The 19,412-nt window shown below is 52.0% G+C and overlaps 1 protein-coding gene across 1 annotated transcript; it reads right to left on the reverse strand.

The window, feature by feature from the left end:
- Positions 1-4,879: 4,879 nt before the first annotated feature.
- Positions 4,880-7,202, reverse strand: LOC122689409 (melanoma-associated antigen 10-like). The gene is made up of 3 exons (XM_043895806.1): positions 7,186-7,202; positions 6,041-6,132; positions 4,880-5,547 (listed from the first exon to the last, which is right to left on the reverse strand). Exons 1-3 carry the CDS (start codon positions 7,200-7,202, stop codon positions 4,880-4,882), a joined length of 777 nt encoding a protein of 258 aa, XP_043751741.1.
- Positions 7,203-19,412: the final 12,210 nt, after the last annotated feature.

The following is a 19,412-nucleotide window of genomic DNA, read 5'->3' on the forward strand; positions in this document are numbered from 1 at the left end:
CTGTGTTGGTGGTCCCACCTCTGCACCCCACCGGCCATGGCCTTGCCCCTCTTCTGGCTTTGTTGTCTTCTGGCTGGTGCTGCCGGTTGTTAGGTCCCGCTCAGATGGCCCCAAAGTCAGAGTCCTGTTGTCCTGCCACCCAAGCTGAGCTCTCCCCAGAGTAGGGCTGCGCTCGAGCACAGTAGAGGGACCTCACGTTCCACTTGACTGTTCCCCAAGCACCTGAGACACAGACTCCCCAGGATGCCCTGTAGGAGGGCACAGCCAGGTGCTCTGCTGAGCTTGCGGCTTCCTGAGCTCTGCCCACCCCCAGATACCATCCCACTGCAGATCACAGGCTGCTGTCTTCAGTTTCCATTTCTTCCCATAAAGACTGCTCTCCTGGCCCTAGAGTCCTCACTTTGGGAACACCTGTGTGTGTGCTCCTCCTATCCCCTGCCCAGAGCCTCAAATTCAGTCTCCTTGGAGGCTGCCTCAAAATTACTGTTTCCTTCATTAGTGGGTTGTTTGGGCTTCTGTTACCCCTGATCCTGGCCTTCCATGTCCAACTTGGGTGTCCGTGGGTACCTGCCCTTTGAACGACTTGATTGGGGGCTCAAGGTACTACCTGTTCTTGAAAACAAGCATTTCACTGGTCTTCTCCGAGGCCAGCTCTGATCTTCTCCACCCCTGCCCCTGTCCCACCACCACTGTGGACCTGTTCTCCCTTACCTAGATGGCAGGTACATCAAATGATTTTGTTGGCTCACTGGTTAGGCACCTTTCAAGGGGCTTCCTTTACAGATACTCACTCCCAGGGACATGTCAGACTTGTTGAGCTAGATGTCACCAGAGGAAGCCCCCATCTACCTGTATTTGAAAATGGGTGAGAGTCCACATGTGGGAGTGGACAAAACTCCAGTGAGAGTCACCTGTCTTCAGCACACATGGGCGATAGGGCAGTGGGTTTGGAGATGTGTGTTCTCTCACCTTTGTGGGCCACTGTTCTTCAAAATCACTGTGTAGGGAACAGACCGGCACCTTAGAGAGGCCTGTGTGTGAGGACCTTAGGGCACTGTCCCCCTAGAGACAGTGTTCTCCCAGTTCTGCCACTCAGCAGTGTCATTTGCCCCGTGTGAGGACCACTGCCTGATGTCTGAAAGGGGAGAGCCCACTTCCAGTTAGAGGGACTGTTAAATTTGGTTGTTGAGGAGTGTTTCAGCAGGAAAAAGCTGCTCCAGGAAAAGCAAGAACCACTCTTTGTCTCTGTCCCAGCCTATCTTCCATCCAAACCATTATATTCATTCATTGCAGCCCCAACAAAGATCAAGTCATTGATTAATGGCCAATTACAAAAAGAGATCATTTAAAGCTCATTAACACTTTAGGTTCTGGATCCCCGGTACCAGGAGAGAGAGTGCAGTTCCATGGACTTCTTGGGCATTACTTCAAGGGAGTGTGACCAAAATTCTGCAGGATTCCTTGCAGATATGGGTGGAAAACACATCCTTTACCCCTGTGGTCAATGTGACAAGAGCCAGGACCCCTTCCTTCCTGCCCCGGAAAGAGATGTCTCTGGGCTTTATCCAAGATGCAAAAGGACACCTCACAGCAATAATCCCTTTCAGACTTTCCCATCACACCCAAGCCACAATGCAATACTGAGGGGTGCCACCACCTAGCCTCATCAAAATCACCCCTCACAGAAGGAACCCAGCTTTCCAAAGCCCCAAAGCGACCTGGCTCAGACACCAACCCCGGGGTGCTCCTGCTGGAGCCCCACTGCCCAACCCCATATTGCCTTGTTCTGTGGGACTGGAGGATGTCTCTCCAAGTTACTTTTGTGACTCTGGATCCTAGACAGTCACTCTAGGAGTGGGGTTTGTCCTGCTTCTCCTAGTATCCCCACTGCTAACATGGCCTTTCAGGGAGCAGAGGCTCTGTGAAGGTCTTCGGAATAAATGAGCCAGTGGGCAGGGGCTCAGATTAATTGCCTGCTACCTCCTTAAATAACCCAGACAAATCCAAATAAACAAAGATAACTTAGTTTTTGAAAATGATACCCAAAAAGGACAGAAACATGAATCCACTAGGATCACCATTATTATTATCTAAATCTCACCTATCAATATTGCTGCTAAGTAAGCTCACGTTTCCAAAACAGTTCTAATTCCAATTCCAATGTACCCCTTTCAGGGTCACAAATCAAAATGGAAGAGTGCCCAATCTCTTTTACAAAAGAGCAAAACTCCTGTACTTGAACTGGGTAACCACAAACACATTCGATCCTCATCATTCACAAACTAGGACATTAAAGGTTATTTAGTCTTCTGTTAAACTAACAAAGTTTGGAAATGTTCTAAAGAAAACAGAGATGAATCTCCATGTCATTGTAGAGAACAGGAACCCAAAGATGCTACACAGTGGTTCTGCCAACTGGCCCAGGCCCTCACTTCTGAGAAGGCTATCCATTCAGTCTTCAGTCACAGAGGGAAGGATTGCCTGGCTGCTGCTCTGACTCAGGCCCCCTTTTCCTCCTCCCTTGCCACTGCAGACAGGGGTGGGAAGGCCCCCAAAGCACTTTGTTTGACTCTGAGCAGAAACACCATGACTTGCCAGTTGCTGGTCTCTGCCTAGGCTTGCGGACCCCACAGGAACTCACAGCAGGCAGAGTGGCTGCCCTCCCCAGGGGCAGAGGAGGCTGAGGGGGATGCAGCCTCCACCGCCTCAGACCCCAAGAGCTACACCTCCACAGGGCCCTGGGCCTCGCCTGGGTCCTGAAGGTCTTCCTCGGGCTTGCTTGGCTCCTCAGCTCACTCATCTCAACCATGAGCATGGTGCCTGGTATCAAACCACAGACAGGATTGACACAGGGGGACAAATCAGGACCACGGGCTTCGGCTGAGAAACACAGCTGGGATGGTCTGACACAGGCCATTTGAAAGTCTCCTCTTGAGGGGTCCCCGCAGTCCTCCCTCAGGGTCCTCACCTAAACTGCTTCAGAACCTAAGAATCTCCTCTCCAATCTATAAGGCCTCACCCCCTATATCAAGTCTCCAATGTCCCTGAGACCTTGTGCTCATGCAGCCAACAGGGTTGCCCCCGGGCTGACAGCAGGTGCCGGGACTGGTGGGATTCCCCGTGTCCTCCCTCAAAGTCCTCATCTTGACCCCTGGCAGGTTCGGGGATGCCCCTTGTGTTGACCGGAGGCAGGACCCTCACACCAAGGCTGTCACTCCACTGAGACCCTCAAGGAGAGTCTGTGGACATGACATCACGGCTCCGTGCCCAGGGTTTCCCAGAGCTGAGATGATGCCCCCGGCCGTCCTCAACCCTCCTTCTGCTCTTCACTTTGACTCTCAGCAGGTCTGGGTACCACCCTCTCACCCCGACATTGCTCCCCTTAGAACCAGGCTCTCCCCAGCCAGGGCCCCTGAGAGGCAAGCAGGAGTAGGGGGCTCATTCACACAACCTTGCCAGGGACCCCAGTGTCTGAGAGCATTGAAGACCTGGATGTCCTGGGGCCCCAGAGCCCCCCTCAGGGTTTAACCTTGACTCCTAGCACAGCTGGATTCCCTCACTCTGCTGACCTTAACTCGGGCACCTGACCCAGGCCCTCACTTCTCCCCTCCCATGGGATCAGTGACGTCACACCTGGACGTTGTTACCCCTGGTCACCCAGGGCTGTCAGGAGGGTGGCACATGCATCCCCTGGGGACCCTTAGACTCTTCTGGTTCTCACCTCGAGTCTCTGCAGGACGTGGGCCCCTCCATCTGCCCACCTGTGACTGCACCCCAAAGACCAAGCCTCTGAATCCCTGAGTTCACTGAAGAAGTGAGGGGGCATAGGGTCTCAGCCTGACAACCCAGACCAGGGCCCCCAGGAGGCCCAGTAGGAGTGGAGTTATATTCTATGGGACCCTCTGTTCTGGGGCCTGGACCCCTTCGTCCTCACTCAAGAGGGGGCCTCCTTAACCCTTGAGAGAAGAATGCAGTCCCAGCATAGATGCTGGATGTGGCCTGCTGCACCCATGACCATGGGGGAGCACAGGGAACCATTCACCTTCACATGGGGGCCCCTCATCAATCACCAGACTTCGTAAACTTTTGCATAAAAGATGCTGTTTTAGCCAAAGAGAGTGAGGAGTGGCAGGTGAGTTAGCAAGAACTCAGCTGCCTGGAGATGGCCTTGGGCCTCAGAGTGACTTTAGACTCCCAGTCTAAGTGTGGGTGTGTCCTGCTTTTCCCAGTGTCCCCACTGCTAACACAAGACCTTCCACAGAACAGAGGCTCCATTAAGGTCTATGGAATAAATGAGCCAGGGATCAGGGGGCTTATTAATCTCATCAATTTTCTCCTAATTTCTTAAATAATATCCAGTAAAATCCAAGTAAACAGACATGACTTAACTGTAGAAAATAACAGACTAAAAGTATAAGAAGAAATATCACTACAATTTTTTTTTAAATTTTCTGATTCTTCCACCAACTATATACAGCTAAGTAAGTTTACCTGTGCAAACTAATTGTAATTCCAATCCGTGTTACCTTGCTCAGGTTCACAAAATAAAATGGGACAGTTTCCAATCTCTTTTACAAAACAGCAAAACTCTGGCCTTTAAACTGGGTAAGTACAAATACAAGTGTGATCAATGTCATTCACAGAGTTAGATATTGAAATTTATTAAATTTTCAGCTGAAAAAACATTTGAACAATTCCTAAAGAAAACAGAGAAAAAAAAAAAAAGAAAACAGAGATGAATCTCCATGTCATCACAGAGAACAGGAACCCAAAAATGCTACACACTGGCTACCCCAACTGGCCAGGCCCTCACTACTGAGAAGGCTGACTGTTCCCTCTTCAATCACAGAGGGAAGGATCATCTGGCTGCTGCTCTGGCTCAGGGCCCCTCTTCCTCCTCCCTCACAGCCTCTGCAGACGGGGGTGGGAAGACCCTGGAAAACCTTTCATTGACCCTGAGCAGACACTCTGTGACTTGATACTTGCTGATCTCCGCATAGGCCCGGGGACCCCACAGGAACTCATAGCGAACAGGGTCACTGTCAGGCACCTGCCGGTACTCCAGGTAACCCTCCCACACCCACACATGGGTCAGCAGCTCCCTGGGCTCCCCAAAGACCGAGTGCTTCCTCCTGGGACACACCCCCATCCTGCTGAGTGTTTCCCAGACCACCTCCTCAGGGATGAAGTCTCCATCTTGGATGATCAGGCTGAGGACCAGCACCAGGAACCCGGCCTTGGGCAGGCTCTGCCCACCACTCGGCATTGCATCGCAGGTGAGGCCCAGGGTGGGGACCAAGATGTATATGTGCTCCCTGGGGTCCACCTCCTTCATTGCCATGCCAAAGACCAGTTGCAGGCACTGGGTGGCTTTACGGAAGACCACAGGTATGTGGTCCTGGTTATCTGTGAGGGTCATATCCAGTATTTCGGGCTTTGAGGTCAGCTCCTTGGCACGATACTTGAGGAGCAGGAACTTCAACAGGTTAGCCATCATCTCCTTCAGAGCTTCTTGGGGCAAGGCCTCCACAAAGGCTGAGGAGGAGACTGGGAGAGAGAAGGCATAGGGGGCTGCAGCCTTCCCCTACTCAGACCCCAGGAACTGCCCCTCTACCTGGCCCTCTGCCTCCCCTGGGTCCTGAAGGTCTTCCTTGGGTTTGCTCAGCTCACTCATCTTGATCCCAAGTGCGATGCCTGGGACCAAATCACAGACAGGAGTGAGGCAGAGGGACAGATGCGGACCACGTGCCTGGAGGAGAGAGGGGGTGTGAGCGGCCTCACCTGAGAAACACACCCTGGGCCATCTGACACAGGCCACTTACAGGTCTCCTCTTAAGGGGTGCTCTTGAGCCTCACAGGGGTGCTCTTCCTGGGCGGCCAGGCACCTGGATGCCTGAAGGAGGAAGGGCAATGTCTCCCCAGGGTGCAGTCAGAACAGCCAGAAATTCCTGGGCTGACAGGGTGCGGGGATATGGGCTTTGTGGTTTCCCCTGTTCTGGGAAGGGGAGCCCCTGGTGCACACTCAGGACACCCTCCTCACCTTGACTCCTGGCACTGCCTGGACCTCCTCTGCTCTCTGGCCTCAGGACATGGGCCTCAGACCTCTGCTTCGCCTCCTGGTTCCTGGAGTTCCTGTTAGAGACATGGAGGGGACACCTGGGGGGTAGACTGAGACATATCCCTGGGCCTTCCGTGCTGGTAGGAAGGGTGGACTCTTGAGGTACCCCCAGTTGTAGGGTGGGAAGGCCCCTCAGGGCTCCCTTGTAGTGCTCACCTTTCCCCTGGCACAACCTGGTACCTCCCCTTTGGGGGCCTGCAGGGAAACTCAGAACAAGATCCAAGTCTGAACAGAAAACGCTGACGGGCCCCACTTATGGCCGCACCTGCCCAGGGCTTCCTGTGGATTCTAGTTTGGGGAGATGCTCGGTCCTCAGCTCCTCCTCATGTCCCTCCTGGCCTCCCAAAAGTGACCACAGGGACGGGACGGGAGTCTACTCAGTTATCCCTCCAGATTTGTGGAGTATACCCTCTGCGGACCTGAACACTGCCCCCTCTGCCCGAACACCTCAGGTCCTGAGGTCCCTAAGTCAGAAGTCAGGAAAATGCTCATGCCGCTCTGGGGCCTCCAAGACCCCCATCAAAGGCAAGGATCCCTTTCTGTCTTAAGGTCTAACCACCGCACTCATTCCTCCCGTGGGGCCTGGAGTCCAGGCAGGGTCTGGGATTGTTCCGTCTGCCATTTTGAGACTTCACTACTTTCACGTGGTCCCCCGTCCTCTGAGACCCCCATGTCAGGAATTCAGACATGCCTAGTGTGCTCTTCTCACACCAATGTCTCCCAGGGCCGACTACAGGGGCGGGAATCTGTGGGGTTTCATCGGTCCTCACTCAGGGTCCCTTCTGTCCTCTTTCAGGCACCTCACCTTGCCTCCGGGCAGGACCTGGGATTCTTGCCACCTCTCCCCAACTGAAGCCCCACCCCTTGCACCAAGGCCCTGGTCTCTCCAAGACCCGGATGTCAGGAAGTCAGACCATGCCTGTTGCATTCATCCTACTCTACACTAGCCCTGGACTGACAGCAAAGATGGGCTTCTCTGAGGTCTCCTCTAATTGGCATACAGGGTTCCCTAGTACGTCCTCAGGGTCCTCAACTTGACACCCCACAGGACCTGGGAATCGGCCCACCTGAGGCCTTGCCCCATATGCGAGGCCCCCAGTCTGAGATCTGGATTTCAGGAAGTCTGCCCCCTGCACCAGGACCCCAATCTGAGACCCGTATGTCAGGAAGTCAGACCATGTCTGCTGCACTCATCCTAACCCAGGGCTGCCAAGGACTGACAGCAGGGACCGGGTTCTCTTGGTCTCCTCTGATTGGGGTGCAGCATCCCCTCAGTCTTCCCTCAGGGTTCTCACCTAAACTCCTTCAGAACCTAAGAATTTCCCCTCCAGTCTCTGAGGCCTCGCCCCTTATATCAAGTCTCCAACATCTCTGAGACCCTGCACTCATGCCCCCACCAGATTCGACCAGGTTGACAGCAGGTGCTGGGACCTTTGGGATACCCTGTCCTTCCCCAAGGTCCTCATCTTGAGCCCTGGCAGGTCTGGGGATGCCCCTTGTTTTGACCTGAGGTGGGACTCTCACACCAAGGCCACCACTTCAATGGGACCCCCAGGGGGAATCTGTGGACACGACATCAGGGTTCCAAGCCCAGGGCTTCCCAGGGCTGAGATGATGCCCTCGGCCATCCTCAACCCTCTCTCTGCTCTTCACTTTGACTCTCAGCAGATCTGGCACCACCGTTTGGCCCTGACCTTGCTCCCCTTAGAACCAGGCCCTCCCCAGCCAGGACCCCTGAGAGGCAAGCGGGAGTAGGGGGCTCATTTCCACAACCCTGCTGGGGACTCCAGTGTCTGAGAGCATTGCAGACCTGGATGTCCTGGGGTCCCAGAGCCCCCCATCAGGGTTTAACCTTGACTCGTAGCACACAACTGGATTCCATCACTCTGCTGACCTGAAACCGGGCAATTGAGTCAGGCCCTCACTTCTCCCCTCCCATCAGGATCATTGAGGTTACATCTGAATGCTGTGCCCCTGGTCCCCCAGGGCTGTCAGGAGGGCTGCACATGCATCCTCTGTGGACCCTCACTCTCCTCTAGCCTTCACCTCGATTCTTCACAGGACATGGGCACCTCACTTTGCCCACCTGAGACGGTGCCCCACAGACCAAGCCTCTGACTCCCTAAGTTCACTGAGGATGTGAGGGGGCATGGAGTCTCAGCCTGACAGTCCTGACCAGGGTGCCCAAATGTCCCAGTTGGGGTCGAGTTGTGTTCTATATTGTCCACTGTTCTGGGGTGACTGGACCCCCTCGTCTTCTCTCAGGAGGAAGCCTCCTTAACCCTTGAGAGAAGGCTGCAGTCCCAGCACAGATGCCGGATGGGGGGCTTCTGTGCCCATGACCGTGGGGAAACAGAGGGAACCACTCGCCTTCCCATGGGAGCCCCTCAGTGTCACCAGACTTTGGAAACTTTTGTATGAATGACGTTTTAGCTGAAGTGGGTGAGCAGCAGCAGGTGAGTTAGCAATAACTCAGCAGCTGGGAGATGGTCTTGGCCACTCATAGTTACTTCACACTCCTCTTCTCTGGGGTATCCCCAGGGTCATCTCCTGGTGGCTCTCCTCCACTGGTGTGCACGGATGCCCTCCCCGCCCCCCGCATGGGCTCATTTTGTGCAGAGTGGCCAGAGGGGCTCTCAGGGGCCAAGAACTTGTGAGTTATGGGTTCTAAGTCGCCACTGGTCCGGCAACTTTAGACTCTTCCCCAAGGAAGGAGAGACATTCAGGAGGAGGATGGGTGGCTGACCTGCCTTGCCCTGCCCCTGGGGCCCCTGAGGGCCAAGGACTCAGCCTCACTGCAGTACAGCCCAGACCCCATGATGGCCTGGCCTCCACCAGCCCCCAGACAAACCCCCAGAGCACCACTCAGAGGCCAGAGGTGCTGCCTGAGTGAGGCTTGGGCATCCCCACGTTTGCTGAGGGAGGGAGCATGCGGAGTTCGTCATCTGCGGGGCTTGCATGGGGCCTTGGGGGGCCCCCTTGCTGGGACCTCAGACCCTGGAAATAGGGACCTTCCCTCCCTTTCCAGAGGCTAAGTGGACGGCTGAGCACCTTGCTGCCTAGTCACAGGCTTTGCTTGTGGGGTCGGGTGTGGACAAGACCCAGGCCGTGGTGTCTCATCAGCCTCCCCTGCTGGTTTGTAGCTCAATTCACCCCAGGGCCTTGGCTCATAACAGTTCCCACAGAGTCCCAGGCAGTTCCTCCTGCAGAGAGTTGGCACTCCAGAGCACCGCCAGCTTTGCTCACTGCAGATTAAGCCTTGTTTCTCTCATCCAGAAATCAGCCTCTTCCAGCCTCCCCATCTCATCCCTGTTTGGCCATGGCACCTCATTTTGTGAAGGGACAGAGCACGGGAGCCCAGGGGATGAATAGGCCACAGAGGACCCAAGATGAGCACTGGGCCAAGGGAGGCTCAGGCAGAGCTGGTGGAAAGTGAGTTGGCCATGGATCACTGGCTCCCCAGGGTCTGCCCGACTGGGCCTCCAGGGTCACTCTTACATAGTTGGAGCACTTATGAGGCAGGCCCCCTCTCTGAGACACCCTGTCTGGTTGAATTGCATTTCCAGTCTCCTAGACACTGTCACCTGTGGGGCCCCAGGGACAGAACTAAACCCGTGCCTCTGAAGCCGCCTGGCCTCTCTTCTGGTGACCAGGGCATATGTCGGGCTCAAGACAGTTTGACTCTCCAGGGCCAGCCCATCAAGGCCATGCTCCCTCCCTCCACTCCTGTGTAACCTTAGGCTGCTGCCTCTGCCCAGCCCAGGAGGACGTGTGCTTAACCACTTCACTCTGCAGACATCAGTCAGAATCTACCAAGGACTGAGTGGTGTGAGTGAAGTACCACATTGGTCTCTTTTGATGTCAGGCAGCCTTGACTTTGTAAATAAAAGTTGCCTTTTGTGACAAGCAGATAACTTGAGATTGCTATCTGCCCATCTCTGCTTTCTCTATAGATTTACAGGTAAGCAGGTGCCACACATGCTGAGATTTCTGGGAACATGGTTTTTAAATAGCAACATCTGCATGTGATTCCAGGTCAGGAGACATGCAGGAGTCAAGACCAAAAAAGCTAATGAAACCTGAAAAGTTAAGGCGTTCCGCAGGCAGTGAACCTTCATAAGGGTCTGCATTTTGGCTTGGAAGTGAGCAGCCTAGTCGGGCGTCACGGCAGCTCAGTTCTGGGGCTGACAGAGCCCTGGCCTGTGCCGCCCTGTGTCCTTTCTGAAGGCCTCCTCTGCCTGCGCCTGACTGTCAACAAGGGAGACCCAGCCTTCCGGTTCCAGTGGACTGGTGTGTGCACTCTCCCCTCACCTGACCTCAGAGCCATTGTCTCTGCAGTGTGACCCTGGAGGGCTATTTGCTATGCTCCTCAGGAAAAACACTCTTTCAAGAGAAAACACATTATAAACTGAACACCCCAGCGAGCAGAGGGTGCTGAGCTATAACACCCTTGGTGTGCTCAGCTGAAAAAGGGAAATAAAAGATAAAGAAGAAAATGTCACCAGATGCAGGCCCTGCAACGAAGCCAAACCTTGGGCCTGCTGTCCAAACACCAGCGAGTCCCCAAACTGCACAGCCACATGCCTTGGGCATGGACCACAGGCTCCAGCCCTGTGCATCTCAGGACAATAAAGGCTCTTTTGGGGCCCCTGACAAGGAGAGGCATAATTTCTCCTAATCTGTCAAGTGAGGACCCTGCTGGACAGTGTCCCTGTGCCTGTGAAGCCACTCTGCCAGGGTCTTGTCAAGCCCTTGACGGCTCTTTTCAATGAGTGAGTGTAGAGCATCTGAGGGGCTTCCCCAGGTGTGTATGAGGTGCCTGCACTGTGGCGAGGGTGAGGCCATCTATCTTACCTTCCTGAGCAAGCAGCTGCCTGAGGGGCTCAAATACTCAGCCAGGCTCAGGATGGAGGTACTGAAGATGCATGCTGGGCGGGAAATCCCTCATGTTTTCAGGCTCTTTATTGCCCTGCAGTGTTCTGACCACAGGGCCACCTCTATATGTCTGAATAAGGTGCATATTTGGGGTCCTCTGGGGTGCACCTGAAGTGGGGATTACAGGAAAGAATGGCTAGAGATTATGGGAAAGAGGGGCTGCTTGAGTAGTAGTATAAGGGGTTCTGGGCCTGAGCCACAGTGGGCATCAAGGTGATTCACAGAGGCACCAGCATGGCCACTGGGAGCTGTTCAAGGGGCAGGCTGAAGATCTGGGTGAGCACAGTGGTGGGGCCCACCACCATCACAGAAGAAGCCATCTGGGCAGGAGGCCAGGTGAAGCAGAACCACGGGTCCTCAATGGGCAGGGCCACCTCCTCAGGATAGGGACTAGTGAGACTAGAGTCTGCGTCCCCTAGGGCTGCCAGGCATCAGGACCCATCAAGGGGTGTGTGGCTGCTGTCCACGGACCAGCAGCAGGGACGGCATAGGTCCTGGCCAGGGTGGTGGCAGGGGCGAGTTCCAGGTGGCTCGCGGTCCCCTGGGCACCCTCAGGCCAAGGTGACAGGCCATCCTGTGGCTGCATTGTGCTGGGTGCAAGAGTGATGCCTAGGGCTGCCCTCCTGCCCTCCAGCTGCTGAGACACAGACTTAACACCCCTCTCCTCTTCATCTGCCCCAGGAGGTGTGGGCTGTCTCTCTCCAACAGGGGACTGCAGCAGAACTGTAACTGGGATTCACTGAGAGACAGAGAAAGAGAGAGAGAGAGAGAGAATAGCAAAGTTCAATTCTCATAAGGCTTACTGAAACCAGCACCCTCCTGGCTAGACCCCTGGGTGCTCTCACCCAGCCATCCCTAGGCCCCATGGAGAAAGTGGGACCCTGTCCCACAGGAGGCAGTGTCCCAGCTTGCCCATCCTCAACACTCACTAACTCACCATTGCCTCTTGCACTTGGAAAATGACTCAGAGTGGCCCAAGAGTATCCATACAAGGCCCGGAGAGGGGACTTGGCATTTGCAGTGGGCAGACTGCAGAAGCTCCTCTGCTTTCTATTCAGGTGTTGACCCCTGGCTTGCACTTTCTCGGCTGACCAGGACACTTCCCAGGAAAGGACCTGTGCTTTCCTGCACTAAATTTCTGTTCCACAGCTACAGGAGTCATGTGCCTAGCCGCTCAGTCATGTGCAACTCTTTGCAACCCCATGGACAATAGCCCACCAGGCTCCTCTGGCCATGGGGATTCTCCTGGCAAGAATACTGGAGTGGGTTACCATGCCCTCCTCCAGGGGATCTTCTCACCCCAGGGATGGATCCCAGGTCTTCCACCTTGCAGGTGGATTCTTTCAGGTCTGAGCCACGAGGGAGTCATAGGGGCATACAAAACCCTCCCCCACCTGCTTCCCCCAGGGCACATACACCAGTCCCCAGTCCTGTCTTTACACATAGCTTTCCCGGCAGGCCTGCCACCAACTCTGGCGGTCCTGAGGTTGGCTGGCACCCTGCCTCCAGGGCCTAGCAAGTACTCCCCTGCCTTTACCTTGCTCAAGACACAGACAGGTGGCTCCTCTGTAAGCAGGTTGTTCAGGCAGAGCAAGGTGAGCACATTCTGGTGTGCTTTGCTGAATCCATACGGGCTAAGCTGGCAGATGAAGCTCTTCATACAGTCTGTCCCAAACACCTTGTCTGAGCCCACCCTTTCCAAAATATTCTCTAAGAGCCCCTCACTGATGCCTATGCAAGTGCCATCCTCCCACCAGATGGACACAAAGCAGTGACTGTTGATGATGGTCCACCGCTTCCTGGGAAAGTGGAGGGAGAGGAGGCTGCCCTCTCCCCCCAGGTAGGGCACTACATTGGTGTGCAGCCTCTTCAACAAAGGCTCTCCACTCAAAGCCAGGAAAGCACTCTCTTCCAGCAGCAGCCTGAAGCTGCGGTGGCCTGTGGGCATGGGCTGGGCCAGGGTGACTGAAAGGTCCACAGGGAGGAGCGCAACTCCCTAAGCTGAGGGCTGGAGCCCCTGTGTTTGGAAGAAAGGGAGCACCCCTCCAAAGTCAGGGACCCTGTCCATTGAGGGGGGCCCTCCTGTCCACAGCCATGGTGGAGGGTGGTACATCCCTCCTTCCTGGAAAAGGGACAGTGCAGTGGCCAGGAACAGTCCAGTCTCACAAGGGTGCTCAGTCCCTCACCAAAGGTCTCTGCTCGCTCGGGGCTGACATCACAAGGCAGTCATTAAGTGACCTAATAAGGGACTGGCTGCACCCAGGCTGGTCAGCGTGTCAGCCTCTTGGTCTACGCTCATCATGGCAGTGGGTACCATGACACTCGTGCACAGGTGTGAAGTCTCAGGCCAAGCCCTTGTGTAAACCAGGCATAGCCTTCTGGTCCTGGCGTCCTGGGGCCAGGCAGATGCACACCGACAGACGTGTGACCCTCAAAGTCAGCCCATCCTCTGTGTTTACATGTGCTTTGAGGGTTCTGCCTGGTAACCTTGCAGTCAAGCATAGCTTCATCCAAGGAGGGGGTCCATGCTCAAGGGTACAGCCATCTGGCCCTCTGTGCACTGTTGCTGGCCAGGCAGCCAGTCCCCCACACAGACCCTCTCTGGGCCCTGCCATCGGTCTGTGGGAACCCCAAGGTGGGGGCTGTAGAGGCATTGGCTGAGGTCCCAGGGACACAGAAGGAGGACAGGCCACCATCGTCTGGGCTCCGCAGTCTGCCCATGTCCACCCCAGGCCAGCCTTGCTCTGCACACCCCTGTCCTAGGCATGTGGGAAGGGGCAGTCACCCTGGGCCTTCACACACAGTATAGCTCCCTTTCCTGTGACCGCTGTCCATGGGACCTCCATCTGGCTCTGTGTCCAGGCTGTGACAGTTGCCATCCTGCTCTGGGGCCCGGTGCTCTAGCATCAAAGTGGCAGCCATGCAAGGTGGCCCACATGGGCGACCCACCCCACTAATGCCCACCACTCCAACTCTGCTCCTGGGGATGAGGATCTTCCTGAGATTTCCAGAATCAGAAATGCCTCTGACCTTGAGGCATCAGCCTGCCAGAGCCCAGGAGCCCAGCCCAGTGGATGAGAGAGAGGTCAGGTGAGGAGATGCCAAGGTGGGCACCTCAGCCCTGCTGATCCCCAGCTGCCTGGCTCACCCACTCTGAGCCTCTGCTTCCCCACATGGGTAATTGTAGGGGCACATGCCTCACGGGGCAGTGAGGACTCAGGGGAGGTACAGGAGGTGGCGAGGTTCCTGACACTTAAGTCTGCCATGTGGTTACTGGGAAGCTTGCTATGTCTCAAGCAAGTCTGCATCTAAGGCACACAAGCACTGATCTCCCAGTGGACCTTGGCTCCATGCTGGAAGTCTCCCATCACCATCAAGGGATGGGTTCCTTGTCGATTCTTGCAAACTGGGAGCTGAAACAGCACCTAAATTAAATGTCTCTAGACACAGCTCGGGCAAGCTAGATAGAACCAGTGTGTCCCCTTGACAGAAGCCCTACTCAGTGCCCTCCCATGTGGTCCAATGGCTAAGACTCTATTCTCTCAATGTAGGGGGCCCAGGTTTGATTCCTGATCAGAGTACTAGATTCCACATGCAGCAACTAAGAGTTAGTATGCTGCATCTTAGATTCACATGCCACAACTTAGAGTTCACGTGCTGCAGCTAAAGACCCTGCATGCCACATCTAAAAAGATCCCAAGTGCTGAAACTGAGGATTCCGAAAGCCACACATGAGGATCCCACATGCCTCAGTGAATATCAAAGATCCCATGTGCCACAACAAAGACCAGACAGTGTCAAATAAAGTGGAAAAAAAAAACAAAACAGAGCTGGAGGAATCCAGCTTCTTGACCTTAGACCACAATACAAAGCTTTAGTAATCAAAACAGTATGGTACTGGCACAAAAACAGACATACAGATCAGTGAAATAGGATAGAAATAATAGAAACAAGCCTATGCACCTATGGTCAATTAATCTACAACAAAGGAGGCAAGAAAGCAGTATACAGTGGAGAAAATACAGTCTCTCCAGTAAGTAGTGCTGGGAAAACTGGACAGCTGCATATAAAAGAATGAAATTAGAATATCATCTAACACTGTATATAAAAACAAAGTCAAAATGGTTTCAAGACCTATGTGTAAGATTGAATATGTAAAACTTCTGGATGAAAACATGGGCAGAACACACTCTGACATAAATCACAATAGCATTGTTTTGGGATCCATCTCCTAAAGTAAAAGAAATAAAATTTAAAAAAAGACAAATGGGCTTCCTAGGTGGCACTACTGATAAAGAACTTGCCTGCCAAGGCAGAAGACATAAGAGACGAAGGTTCAATCCCTGGGTCAGGAAGATACCCTGAATTAGGGCATGGAAACCCACTCCAGTATTCTTGCCTGGAGAATTCCATGGACAGAGGAGCCTGGTCAGCTATAGTCAATAGGGTGGCAAAGGGTCAGACACGACTGAAGCTACTTAGCATGGCACAGGGACCTAACTTAACCTAAAAGTTCTTTCACAGCAAAAGAAACCATTGAAAAAATGAAAAGAACCTACTGAATGAGAGAAAATGTTGCAAATGACTGATTTGCGGTTAATAGCCAACATATATAAATAGTTCAAAAACATAGTGTCGGAAAATTAAAAAAAAAAAAAAACAACTTTAAAAGTGGGCAGAAAAACTGAATAAAAACTTTGCCAAAGTAGATATATGGATAGCTAACAGGCACATGAAAATGTGCCCAACATCACGAACCCATCAGGGAAATGCAAATCAAAATCACAATGAAATGTCACCTCATACCTGTGAGAATGGCTATCATCAAAAAGAACACAAATAACAAATGGTACCAAGGATGTGGCAAAAAGGGGATCTTTGTGCACTGTTGGTGGGAATGTAAATTGGCACAGTCATTGTGGAAAACAGTAGGGACGTTTCTCAGAAAACTAAAATTGAACTGTGTGACCAAGCATTCCACTCCTGAGTATATATCTGAAAACAATAACAACAACAACAAACCTCTAATTTGAAAAGATACATGCACCCCAATGTTCATGGTATGTCAAGATATGGAAGCATTCTAAGTGTCCATTAATGGATGAATGGATAAATAAGGTGTGGCACACACACACAAACACACACACATATACATAATGGAATACTACATAGCCATAGTAACAAATGGCATTTTGCCATTTGCAGCAAAATGGATGGACTTGGAAGGCAATATGCTAAGTGAAATGAGTCTGATAGAGAAAAACACTGTATGATCACACTTAGATGTTGAATTTTAAAAATATAAAACAGACTAATAACCTCAGATACGCAGATGACACTACCCTTATGCCACAAAGCGAAGAGGAACTAAAGAGCCTCTTGATGAAGGTGAAAGAGGAGAGTGAAACAGCTGGCTTAAAATTCAACACTCAAAAAATGAAGATCACGGCATCTGGTCCCATCACTTCATGGCAAATAGATGGGGAAACAATGGAAACAGTGACAGACTTTATTTTCTTGGGCTCCAAAACCACTGCAGATGGTGACTGCAGCCATGAAATTAAAAGACACTTGCTCCTTGGAAGAAAAGCTATGACACACCTAGACAGCATATTAAAAAGCAGAGACCATTGCTTTGCTGACAAAGGTTCATCTAGTCAAAGCTGTGGTTTTTCCAGTAGTCATGCATGGATGTGAGAGTTGGACCATATAGAAGGCTGAGCACTGAAGAATTGATGCTTTTGAACGGTGGTGTTGGAGAAGACTCCTGAGAGTCCCTTGGACTGCAAGGAGATCCAACCAGTCCATCCCAAAGGAAATCAGTCCTGAATTTTCATTGGAAGGACTGATGCTGACGCTGAAATGCCAATACTTTGGCCACCTGATGCAAATAACTGACTCATTAGAAAAGACCTTGATGTTGGGAAATATTGAATGCAGGAGAAGAAGGGGAGGACAGAGGGTGAGATGGTTGGATGGCATCACCACCTCATTGGGTATGAGGTTGAGCAAGTTCTGGGAGATGGTGAAGGACTGGGAAACATATTGTGCTGCAAGTCCATGGGTTCACAAATAGTCAGACATGACTGAGCAACTGAAAAACTACTGAATGTTAAAATAGAACAATCTGACTCACAGACACAGAACAAACTAGTGGTTACCAGCTGGGAGAGGGAAAAATTAGGGAACGTCCTAAAATATTGACGTTCACTCTCGCCATCTCCTGTTTGACCACTTCCAATTTGCCTTGATTCATGGACCTAACACTCCACTATGTAATATTGCTCTTTACAGCCATCGGACTTTCCTTCCATCACCAGTCACATCCACAACTGGGTGTTGTTTTTCCTTTGGCTCCATTTCTTTGTTCTTTCTGGAGTTATTTCTCCAGTGATCTCCAGTAGCATATTGAGCACCTACCAACCTGGGGAGTTCATCTTTCAGTGTTCTATCTTTTTGCCTTTTCATTCTGTTCATGGGGTTCTCAAGGCAAGAGTACTGAAGTGGTTTGCCATTCCCTTCTCCAGTAGACCACATTTTGTCAGAACTCTCCGCCATGACCCATCCATCTTTGGTGGCCCTACACAGCATGGCTCATAGTTTCATTGACTTAGACAAGGCTTCAGTCCATGTGACTAGATTGGTTAGTTTTCTGTGATTGAACCCAGGTCTTCCACATTGCAGGCAGATTCTTTACCAGCTGAGCCACCAGGGAAGCCCAGTTGTATGTTTAGTCGATATTAATACATTTTCACCATCATCCCTGGAGAAAATTCTGTGTCAAGGCAGAACCAGATTCACATGGGAATGCAGAGAGTAGGTGTGGGGACTCTGGCCAGACATGTGGGAGGAAAGCCCAAAGAATGTACCAAGCAAAGGTCTAGCGTGTTGGCTTCTGCTGTCCTCCATACCACAAGTGGAAGCTCATGAATTAACCAAACCCACCTGAGGGTCTGACATTAGGGAAGAAGGAGTATCAGTGGGTCACCTACATGGCTCTGACTCCTGCCCCCACAGGCGACACCGTGAAGACACCCTCATACACCCCACTGAGGGGACTGGTCATAGTTTCCCAGGAGCAGAAATGCTGGTGTTCAGGGATTCGCAGGCTTCACTGGATGCGGCCGTGCCAGGCTGCTCCCTGTTATGGCTGCACCCATCTCCACTCCTACCGTATGCTGCGACCTTTGGGGTTTTTCTATTCTATAACTAGCCTATTTGTATCTTTTGCCCATTTCCACAAGTCAGAATTGCAGTTATCTTCTTGATCAGTGGGTTATTGAAAATATTGGTATATTCTTGATATTAATCTGTTACGGGCTTAAAACAATATTTAACAAGTACTTCCCCACTCCTGGCTAAGAAGAATGTTTTATTACATTTTCTAGAGTAGCTTTATCTATTCGGTAAGTCAAGGAACATTTTTTGCTGGACACTGTTCCAGGCCTCCATGGAGATTCCCATCTAGATGGGATAGACTGTCAAGAAATGAAATAATAACTACACTAGGTAGCCTACGTGAAGGTCTTGAGAACTCTGGCTGGAAGTGCAGCTGGAGGAAAGAGAGGGAGAGCTTGGAGGAGTGGTTTTCCATTTTCAACCAGAGTGAAGGAGTAATAAAGAACTTAAAAATAAAATAAAAAAAATAAAAAGATAAGAAGAAGATATCTAGGAATTTCTCTGGAGCTGTTGAGGACAGTGTGGGGTCAGTTCAGTTTCCTTGTTCCAGCTTAAACTTATTTTCAATGTCCACAAGCCCCTTCCAATGCTTAGTCAGTGCTAACTACAGGGTTTTAATCTGTTGCACCTGTCACTTCCAGAGCGGTTCCCTCTTTGTTTATTTTGGCTTCCTCTGTTTGCAGGTCTCTTCAGTGACTAATTTCCACCTTGACACAAGGGGGCAAAGGTGGTCACTTATTTAAGCTCGTTTGTCCAGTTGTATTGTGGGGAGGGAGTTCAGTTCAGTTCATTTCAGTCATTCAATCATGTCCGACTCTTTGAGACCCCATGGACTGCAGCTCGCCAAGGAATCCCTGTCCATCACCAACTCCTGGGGTTGACTCAAACTCATGTCCATTGAGTCTGTGATGCCATCCAACCATCTCATCCTCTGTCGGCCCCTACTGCTCCTGCCTTCAATCTTTCCAGTATCAGGGTCTTTTCAAATGAGTCACTTATTCGCATCAGGTGGCCAAAGTATTGAAGTTTCAGTTTCAACATCAGTCCTTCCAATGAATATTCAGGACTGATTTCCTTTAGGATGGACTGGATGGATCTCCTTGCGGTCCAAGGGACCCTCAAGAGTCTTCTCTAACACCACAGTACAAAAGCAACTATTCTTCGATGCTTAGCTTTCTTT

Source organism: Cervus elaphus, chromosome X (genome assembly GCF_910594005.1).
Source record: "Cervus elaphus chromosome X, mCerEla1.1, whole genome shotgun sequence".
NCBI classification, from domain to species: Eukaryota; Metazoa; Chordata; class Mammalia; order Artiodactyla; family Cervidae; genus Cervus; species Cervus elaphus.

Excerpts from the sequence above, each read along its gene's own strand:
- LOC122689409 (XM_043895806.1), bottom strand. Across the intron at positions 5,548-6,040 it reads AGGCAGTGCCAGGAGTCAAG|TCTCCTCCTCAGCCTTTGTG; the intron begins GTGAGGAGGGTG and ends TCTCTCTCCCAG.